The 11,112-nt window shown below is 38.6% G+C and overlaps 1 protein-coding gene across 1 annotated transcript; it reads left to right on the top strand.

Annotated features, from left to right (window-relative positions):
* The first annotated feature begins 2,899 nt into the window (after positions 1–2,899).
* LOC140231875 (PHD finger-like domain-containing protein 5A) lies at positions 2,900–9,521 on the top strand. Its single transcript, XM_072312025.1, has 3 exons — positions 2,900–3,013; positions 8,496–8,686; positions 9,326–9,521. Exons 1-3 carry the CDS (start codon positions 2,962–2,964, stop codon positions 9,413–9,415), a joined length of 333 nt encoding a protein of 110 aa, XP_072168126.1. The 5' UTR covers positions 2,900–2,961; the 3' UTR covers positions 9,416–9,521.
* Positions 9,522–11,112: the final 1,591 nt, after the last annotated feature.

The following is an 11,112-nucleotide window of genomic DNA, read 5'->3' as shown; positions in this document are numbered from 1 at the left end:
CAGGGCCCAAAATTAATCATCTATTTATATATCTTTATACAATTTATTTGTTCAGATATATTTCGTTATAGTAGGACTCCCCTGTATATGAAAATTCAACAAATGAAGCAGCCATCGCCCCTGTAGACACCTGGTAGAATTCATTCTGCTGTAGAGTTTGACTAAATAAGTACTTTATAAATTATGGATGGTATGTTTATAATAATGTTATATTTTGAACAATCTTAAGTACAAATACATAGTTCTCAAACAATCAAATGTTTATGTAAAGCTGATCTCAGAGTTTTTTACATCACGTTTTTTATAACAGCTTTAGGATGCTAAATTTCAATTTTGGTACAGTGTGTGTAAATGAATTTTCAAAGAATTATGCTGAAGAACTTTGAGAGCTCAGAACCAAATTGTAAAATACAATGCACTACAGACAGTGAGGTGACCATTCTACTGTATTTCCAGCAGACCCTATAGCGAACCAGTTTTGACCTCAAAATAACATTAAAAAAATCAATATCTTGGGTTACAGAATCATATCAACACGTGTTTCAGCTTCTCTACTATGTCATTACAATGCCACTTTGGTCATAAAATAATGAAATTATTGCAATAGCAATTGTCAAGTGCATATGCAGAAATGAATACTATAAGTTTGAGATTTGCTGGCTACTACTGACTGTATGCGTAGGTCATAGAGCTGTATTGATACAGCTCTATGGCGTAGGTGCTTGTCCGATTGAGGCGCATGTTCTGCTGAAATTAGCCAGCAAATGTGATGAATTAAGGTATGCTTGCTTCTGTAACGTTTTTGAGCCCCATTGCTAGAAACTCGAATTGCAATTAAACACAGCCTCACATCAAACAAAAATATGGCCCGCAACTTTGCGTTTGATCAGAATCAAATGCAAAGTTGCATTTTTGACTCATCAAAGTTGTGTTTGGTATTTGCATAAGAAATCAAACGTACTTTCAGCAAAAGACTTTCATCTAAATGCAAAGTTGTGCATCACTTGAAGTTGAGGGACTTGTGTTTGATTTTTCTAGTTGCGTTTTAATGCAGAGTTCCTAGCAACTGTGTCCAAGAGGCAATATTTTTACCCGGGAGTGTTTCACAGATGCCAACTTTCCATCAGAGTAGCTGGCTAATTTCAGCAGATGATCGGGAAGTTAGGAGCGAGTAGTGCATCGACTAAAGAACTGTGGCAGTATGCGGCCGTGCGCCCGTTCACGGCAGGTACAACATACATGTATTCGGTAAACCGCTAAATACAGCGACACACTCTATACATGCAAACCACACATAATGTAGCACACTACCAATCTACAAAAATCAACCGATAAAAGTGCAGCTAAAAAACAACATTCCCCTTCTATCGTTGCTTTTGTTTTTGTTTTGCTTTGTTTGTTTGTTTTTTTTTTTTTGTAAATAATGACAATAGATTTTATTCTTGAATGGACCCCACCTGGGATCATGGAAGAATGACAAGCAATGTAATACTCTACATAACAGTTATTATGGCAAACACTGGCAGTTACAGTTATACAATGTGAGCCTATGAGAGAAAGAAAAGGCAAAGTATAGACCTATACAGTAGTCTAGCGGTTGTTGTGAGAAGAGACTCTATTCTACATCTACGGTAGACAGGACGGTGAACCGTCAAGTCGGGGGGGGGGGGCATTTCATGAAGCGTTTTGTCTGACAAATTTGTTAGCTGACAAATTTGCTCTCAGCCACTGGCTGCACTGGCTTATAACAGTTTGTCAGAAAAAATATTATCTGACAAAAGGTTTAACGAAATGCCCCTCCCCATCCCCTATAGCTTCGCAGGGGCGGATCTATAGCTTTTTTTCCAAGGAGGGTTTTCAGGGGCTGAGCTGGGTATTGCGAGGGAGCGTAGAGACCGAGCCCGAGCTAGCGAAGCGATCGAGGGGGGGGGGGGGGGGGGAGGGTGGGAGGGGGTATTTCCCCCTCCCACAGTAGGGAGATTTTTCATTTTTTAGGGTTGCCAGCTTGCGATTTTAAGCATACTTGATTGCATGCTCTATTTCTTTCTCTTTATGTTAAGTTATGTTCCACGGGGCACACTTGAGGATGCGAGGCTACCATCTTGATATACACTAAATTTACTCATAAGTAAATAATAGATAAAATAATGTATATTGTTAGTGTATTATAATTTTCGCCTCGTTAGGGGCGAAAATTTTTGCATTTTCAGTTATGAAATTGACAACTTTTAGACAAAAAAAGTGCCTTTATGTTCATATTGGTCTTAAAATGATTATGTATTTGTTGTTTGTCTCTGTGTTCTTTCTTTTTTTTTCACTTTGCAGCCCAAGGAGGGGGTTTAAACCCCCGCCCCCCCCCCCCCCGCCCTGTAGATCCGCCACTGCTTCGTCTTGTAGTTATATAATGACACACGTTTAGATTGCTAGTATATATTTTGTCCTTTTTCTTAGATACTACATAAGCCTTTTTATAGGCTCTGCCTTCTTTACAATTAATTTGTAACTTGTTTGTCTTCCCACTCTCATTTCTCTTCTCTCTCTCTCTCCTCTCTCTCTCGTCATATTTCCCTTCCTTTTTTTTTTTTTTCCGGGTTTTTTTTTTCACCATATACTCCGTATCGTGTATATTGTATATTTCTGTACATTTTTTTTTTCTTTTCATCAATCATATTTCACTCTTATCCACTTTGTTATAGTCGTGTTGTATGGATGTATTTTAAAAGTTATCTGCAGCTCTGTTCTATTGAATTAATAATGTGATTATACTATGTTTTTACATTAATTATCTTGGACTCCGATACCCACCATGATGGGTTGTTGAGTAAAATAATCTTTGAACTTTCAACAGGAGGGCACCCTCTACGGTAATACGCATCATAACCGCGTTGTTTGCACAAAAACGTGCAACGAGCGATTTTCGTCGCATTACCGATGTGTGCACCGTGTTTCTGACGGTAAATCATGGCAAAGCATCATCCAGATCTGATTTTTTGTCGCAAGCAACCTGGTGTTGGTACGTAGGCTATTTTGTATTTCAATTATGTAGATGAGAAAGAAGACATCGGTAAGGTTTTGTGAAAATTTATGAGACGCAGATGTAATCGCTTGCTTCTGTAGTCCCAGTAACTTTACTTCGTGTGGGGATCATGCTACATGTGTATAGTGTAAACTCAGAGGTTTTGTCTAAATTTAATCGTCTTTAATTTGATATTGGCGCGTCGTTAGCCATGTAAATGTAACATTGATTGCAAATAAGAGGTGCTAGTGGATGAAAGAACAATGTATGAAAATCTGTCGTGTAATTTAATGATGTAGTCTAGCTATGTAATTTACTCTGTTATGTTAGTCATGTTAGTAGGCCTACTGTTAGTGTTACTGTTGTTGTTCAGTGTGATTTTCCAAAAAAAAAAAAAGATGCTTGGGTCAAACTGACAGTTGTGGATGAGTAAAATAAATTTAGAAAGTGATGAGCCCATGATTCGTACAGCCTAGCATTCTTGAACTTCTACTTGACACACTGAAGCTAATATAGTCTTGTATGTACATCATGTTTGAAATTGGAAAGAAGCAGCCTGCGCCTGCGCCTGTCGCCTCTTAAAATTCACAGTAAACAAGCAGGGCAGCAAAGACCAGTACAGCTTCACAAAAAGTTTTTGATCTCCATGACCTCTTGTCAAACTAGATTTCAAGCTGGAAATTAGGCCAAGTAAAAAAGAAACCAGTTTCTCGTCCTCGCGCGCATCGATTTTGGCCACCGCATCGATTTTTTTACTATTTACTATTTTCAAAATGGCGCTGAAAATACCAAGAAATTCATAATTCTCGTCCCAGCCCGCTCCCCGCCCGCATCGATTTTCAGTTGCCGCATGGACTTTTTTGATATTTACTATTTTTTTCGGCCGTGTCTGTAACTTGCTAGCTGTCCAAATCGGGTCCCCAGGCCATCGCACGCATGAACACATTCGAATGTGTAGAGGCCGTACACTCTGCTCTGTAACGTTGCATCTGACGGCGATGTATTTTGAAGAGAAAATGAGTGCGCTTTTCCAGCAAATGTGGAATTATAAAATGGGTGTATCTACAAAATAAATAACTTTTCCACGGATTCTGGTTTGTATCGTATTTCTGCGGGATACTTTTCTTTACGACGTAAATTCACGGACACGGCCGTGAATCGTAACATCAATAATAATAATACAATAATTAGACAAATTTGTATAGCGCAGCTACTATGTAAATATACTCTACTGCGCTGTGATGTAACAGAGCTCCTGTCACTGATTAGACACACGAAAATAAATAACAAATTAATCAAAGGCTTCTGAAAAAAGAAGCTCGGTATATAAAACGAACACTGCTATAACGAGATATCGGTTATTACGAGGAAATTTTCCCGGTCCCAAATTTCCTTCCACACAAGTCCATGTAAAATGCTACTCTTATAGCGAGATCGGCTATAACGAAATAACTGCTATAACGAGATAAATTTTGTGATTTCCAAACAAAGAAAAACATAGCCAATCAAACCTGATTATATATAGCGAGGTAAAGCAAAATGTCTTCGGGTAAAGCTTAACGTCGCCTGTGCTATCACGGTCCGAGATTGTAAAGCTCGATGCGCCAAAAACTGTCTTGTACACACACATTTTCTTCATGACAGTTCACTCTACAGCTAGCACCGCATGTTGTACGTGTATGTGTGTGTGTGCGCGCGCACTGATACATGCAGAAAATGTGGTGGGATGGCCGTATACATGACATCATCATGACGTTTAGCAAGTGTGAGGCAATCTGATGCTGTGATTGGCTTTCTACGTAGGGAATTCCCAATCTACACACACACATGCAGTCATAATGTACATACAGAATGTGTCACACACACACAGCATTGTGCAGACCATATTCAAGCTTTCCACACACAACACCCATACCATAACCACATACCAATCCACAGACGATCTTCACACAATCGCAAGCTATGTAGATTTACAAATTCAAACATCTATTCTACAATTGATAAGAAAAACATTCTTGATATCGGATTTCATTGGCGAAAAAACATCTTCTTACCCATAAAGGTGAGTAATTACCTCACACACACTAGCAAGTTATCAGTATTGATGGAAAGATGATGGGTAGTCCCACGTGTGCAAATTAATGTCTTTAGTTTATGTTATGCCTTCTTTTATGCCTACTGATATAACGAGATATCGGCTATAACGAGGAACACGACTCTGTCCCGACCATCTCGTTATATCGAGTTTCCACTTGTACAATCATCTTCCAAATGATGAGTGATTATCAAATGTCTTTTTAGAACATGAAGAAACATCTTTGTTTAATGCTATAATGCCATAAATCGTATCATTTTGACATCCATCTGCAATTGTACAAGCCAGTTTCCAGTTGAATGTGCTACAATTGTACTGTGAAGAAATGCATACATACACTGTACCAGCTGTATGGACACAAAATGTCACAAACACAATAATAAATAAAGCAGTGTTTTGAATATCATGGAATTTATTTCAGTCGTACATTTGTTGAAAGACATGTTATATACCTGTTTCAATTAATAGCACAATACATCAGAATTGCAAGTACACTGGTATCAGAAATGCCATTACAACACTAAATACCATTATTAAGATGGTCATTTTCCCTTGACATCTGTAATGGAAAGAAAAAGCAAATGTATTTCTGCATGCATGAAGTTTCGTTTCAAGTATGGTACATATAATATTGTTTGAAAATGTTTGAGAGTGCAGGCAAGACATACACTTAGGACCTGGTCTCTCATAACACAGCTACCATATTTCATTTCATAAATTGGATATAGAAAATAGTAAAGCTCTCTCTCGTTACTTTTCTCAGAATTACCGGACGAGAAACACATATTACTTTCATTTTGACAATCCTCGAAAAAATAGTAAGATATCAAATAGTAAGGACCTCCCTCATCGCCTTGCTCAAAAAACCTGGACGAGAAACTATTCTTTTTTTACTTGGCCTTAGCAGGCGAGTTATTAGACGTGGCCCTCATTTTGGACCGCTATTTACCAGTTAGCAGTTGTAAACTATACACAGCCCATGCCCAGTCGCTGTAAGAAGCGACAGGGCGCGGGCTGTACTGACGTGACCCACTAACACGAAGAGAGCGATGATTATATGATGCATCACGCGTTACCCCAGGGTACCGTAGTACCCCGGGTAACCGCGTTGTGTAGCGCCACCCCACGTCCACTCGAGGATCAAGGACAGCCAGAGAAAAATGCATGCACTGTGTGTGCGTGTACATAGCATTCCCATGCCACTGCATGTTATACTATGCGTGCATGAAAGCTGCGATACCACTAGCGTGTGCTTTATTGCACTGCAGTGCAGTGGCTAGCATGCGCTAGCTCCAGCACCAAAATAATTTCCTCTCTTTGGCACCCAGGTTACAACCTTTAAAAAAAAAAAATAATTCAACAAAATGGCTGATTTTTGTTTGTTACCCCGGGATACCATTTATGTCATCATATGCAGCGTAAGTGAACGGTCCATGTACATCGTCTTTCACGCCAGGCCATTTTGAATATCGGGAGGTCACATGATCTGAATGCCCTTTCAAAAGGTCGTGCTTCCGACCCTGCTGCTACAAAAGAGATTACGGAATCCGCCCCCCCCCCCCCCTCGACGTTTCGCGCTATAATTCTGTAACGCGAGAAGGCCTCGTCGCGAGGCTTCTTGACTTTATTTGTTCAAGTCTCGCGCACCTTTTGAGACCAAATTTGCAACGTCCGCGCATACTTTTGTAACGCCCATTTTTGTAACGGAATGTCGCCCCCAAACGGGCACAATTTTGTGATTTTGTGTACTTTTCCTATGGAAAACAGTGCTCTGTCATGAAAGTCATAAAACCTGATTATTTTTACAATTAATCACTTTCATTTATCAATTTTGTGCTAATTATGGTAGAAAAGTGGTCAGTGACAATTTCCAATGAAAAAACAAAGAAAAAAACAAAATTTGAAAAACAACGAAATACATAAGAAATTCTGAAAACAATAAATACATAAGAATCGAAATGAGTTTTGGAACTTTTTGTGATGTACAATTGTGGAATATGCTAAAGCAGATATACAGATAAAAAATTAGACTCTCAATGCTTTTAATTAGGCTAAAATATGATCTTGAGCTTAATTTGCATACTTAATTAATTAGAATTAGAAATTGATTGTTTCAAAAAATCTCATGACACAATCTTGTAGATTATGATGTGGGTCTCACGCATGCAAAATTTCATCGCGATCGCACCACCGATGGCCAAGACTCCCCCCCCCCCCCTTCCCCCCCCCCCCCCCCCCCCCCCCCCCCCCAGTCTGAGCACAGCCAAAAAAGCCCGGCCCCTTTAGGGTTAAATTCATCACATTTGCTGGCTAATAACAGCAGAACGTGCGCCTCCATAAGGCTTACACACCTACTCATGCAATAGTAGCAAGCAAGTCTCAAACTAGTGTTTGTTATTTCTGCATGCACGTGGTAATTATAATAATTTAATTATTTTATGGTGAAAGTACCATTATTATGACATAGTAGAACATGTGATAATATAAAAGATTTTTTTGGTCACCCAAAATATTCAATTTTGTAATGAGTTACTTTGAGGTCAAAACTTGCTTGCCATAGGGTCTACTGGAAATAGCATGGTCACCTCACTGTATGTACAGCAACACCTGTGTACAATAGGGCATTATATTTTACAGTTTGGTTTTGAGCTCTCAAAGTTCCATATTTCTTTTAAAATCAATTTACGTGCACTGTATCAAAATTGAAATTTAGTGTCTTTAAGGTGTAATAAAAACGTGATCTAATAAAAAACTCTGAGATCAGCTGTACATAAACATTTGATTGTTTGAGATCTGTAATTGTACTTCAGATTGTTCAAAATATTGTAATACATTGTTATATACGTTGTACCATCCATGATCTGTTCAGTGCTCTACAGCAGGATGAATTCTGCAGGAGCGGTGGCTACTTATTCATTTGTTGAATTTTCATATACAATTGTACAGGCGACTTCCACTATAAAAACAAAGTACTCGGTACTGGCAGATTTCTTTCTTTATATCAAAATTTCATTACATCCAAACAAATAAATTGTATAAATATATATACATGTATATACATATCAACAAAATGGTAAATGTTGATGAAATATTTTGGGCCCTGAATTTTATTTTTTTTTTCTTTTTGTATCCAAAGCTTCTTTATAACTAAGTTCACCATGACAGAAATGTGTTTGCTTCAGAAATATTTTTTCCCCCCATTGGTTATCTCTGCTTATCAAGTTAAACTTAGATAGTAATAATCTTCACAGATTACCTTCATCATAATAGCTTTTCATGATTGCATCTCAGAAACAAAGTCGTTCTTACCAGTGCTGTCAGTTGTTTGAAACACGGTCAGGAAATGTACATTAATAACTCTGCTTTCTTCTCCCCATATCCCAGCTATTGGCAGGGTTTGTGAGAAGTGTGACGGGAAGTGTGTAATCTGTGACTCCTACGTCAGACCATGCACACTTGTACGCATCTGTGATGAATGTAACTACGGATCCTACCAGGGGCGCTGTGTGATCTGTGGGGGTCCAGGGGTCTCAGATGCCTACTACTGCAAAGAATGCACCATACAGGAAAAAGATGTGAGTTATAACCCAGGGGTGTTCATCAAAAGAAGCAGCACACTAGATATTGAATTACACTGTATGTGCCTAACATCTGCCTGCATGTCTAAACAAATATATCACACGTAAATCAAAGACCAACATCAAGGTCATTTGTGTAGGTTTGATAAAATCAGAACCCTACATTTGTGTTCTCATAATAGTAAATAAGTGTATAGAGAGATAGCAAGAAGTGCAGACTGCCTGCTCTTTTCTTTTGACATCATAAATCATAAAGTATGAAATGATGGCATTCACATGATAATGCCAATGCAAATTTTGCCAATGCATCTTGAATACTTTGGAAAAATACCAGCTTTTGGTATCTATTTGTGTGTGTCATTGATATGCATTTCAGACCAAATTGTGAAGAGATGATCAAATTGTCTTGCTTGTCCCAGATGTGTGGAAAAAAAAAACACCTTCTTGAGAATATTTGTAGCACAAATGTTTGGAAAGAAAGATTTGAACTGGTTCTCTTTTTCATTACTCTATTAATGCAGCTGAATGAATATGAAATGTTTCTTTTCTCTGCTTAGATGAATAGGTAAACAAAACAAAATTGAGAGAGGTGCCGTTTTCTGACTTTTGTCTTTTGATTTCACATTTTGTCCTCAGCGAGATGGCTGTCCAAAGATTGTCAACCTTGGGAGCTCCAAGACCGACCTGTTTTACGAGAGGAAGAAGTATGGCTTCAAGAAGAGATGATGCCTGCTCCACCAACTCTCCCTGTACATATATGATAGATTCAGGTTTTCAGGACTCCACTTGTAAATTGGATTTCATGTCACCAAATGCCATAACTCCCCCCCCCCCCTCCCGAACGCATATGCATCACCCACATGCGTTACTTGAAAGACTTCACACACAAAGTGAATGCATATAGTATTCTCTGTGCAGCCACCAGCACTGAGATGGTTTTTTGGGATGCTCAAGCAGTCCAGCTAGAAGCAAAGTGAAGCTTCCCTTGGTATGTTGGTAACATTACAAACAGGTTTAGTTTTGTGCTTCTAAGTTTTGTCTGTGTACTTGTGAAGGCTGGATTTCATCAGATTCTAATTTCAGAGTTACACGTTGAGTGACATCGTGAATGAGAAGACATCGTAGGTTATCTGTTGGGATCAATTGTACACCTGTATGGGTAACCAAGTTGCAGAAATACTCCTGTAGGTTGATGTGTTCCATTCCTATCCCGTCATGGTATGTAAATGTTGGGTAACTCATTTTTTATGCCTCCGCCACGAAGTGGTGCCGGAGGCATTATGTTTTCGGGTTGTCCGTCCGTCCGTACATCCGTATGTCCGCTTTCGTTTACGCGATAACTTGAGTAATATTTACTGGAATTTTACCAAACTTGGTCCAAGTATGAAGTATGATGGGGCAATTATTTGGTTAGATTTTGGGTGAAATCGGCTAAAGGTCAAAGGTCAAAGGTCAAGGTCAAATCATGAAATTGTATCCGTTTATGAGATACTCAAGACTGGATAGAGCAAATTTCACCAAACATTGTAGGAGGATGAGGTATAATGGGACAATTCCTTGATTAGTTTTTCAGTGAAATCGGACAGAGGTCAAGGTCAAAGATAAAGGTCAAATCCTAAAATTTATCTGTTTACATGATAACTCAAAACTGGATGAAGCAGCTTTCACCAAACTTGGTCCAAGGATGATGTATGATAGGACAATTAGTTGAGTAGATTTTAGTGACAATGGCAAGAGGTCAAAGGTCAAACGGTCAAGGTCAAATGCTACAAATGTTGCAATTTCCCCCATATCTATGCAATGCCCAAAGGTATTTTCTTGAAACTTGGTGTGGACATGTACTACTGCGTAGAGATTCTCCAGAGAGAGTTTCATTTCATAAGGTCAAAGGTCAAAAGGTCAAAGGTTAGGTGAAAATGTTGCAATATCACTTTTCACTCAAATGGTTCAATGTATCTTCGTGGAACTTGGTACATACGCATGTACTGACTGGCAGGGATTATCTAGGGAATTTAGGGGTCATAGGTCAATAGTCAGGGTCAAAGGTCAAGGTCATCTCAAAATTTTACTATTTCCCTCATATACTAGTATATGCAATGCTTGCATTATTAGGTGATCCGAGTATCCTCTCGGATCACCTTCTGTATCTGTACTGATTCTTTATTCTTCTTTCTTTATTTCTTTATTTCTCCGCAAAAGTTGTGCAAGAGTTAGCTCAGAAAGTGCATTGCCTATCAATGTCAAACTTATACCATATATGTATCATGTCGCAAAGACGACAGCGCAAGTAAAATCATAGTGATCAGTCGACCGTGACGTCACTATGACGTCATTATATGAAAACACATTTTCATGCATATCTCATAAATGGAATGGAATTTTTTAATGTAAATTACGTCACATATATTTCAAGTCAAGCGGGT

The sequence above is a fragment of the Diadema setosum genome, chromosome 8, assembly GCF_964275005.1.
Source record: "Diadema setosum chromosome 8, eeDiaSeto1, whole genome shotgun sequence".
NCBI lineage: Eukaryota > Metazoa > Echinodermata > Echinoidea > Diadematoida > Diadematidae > Diadema > Diadema setosum.
Note: the sequence above shows the minus strand (reverse complement) of the source record. Positions and strands in the feature narration are given on the sequence as shown.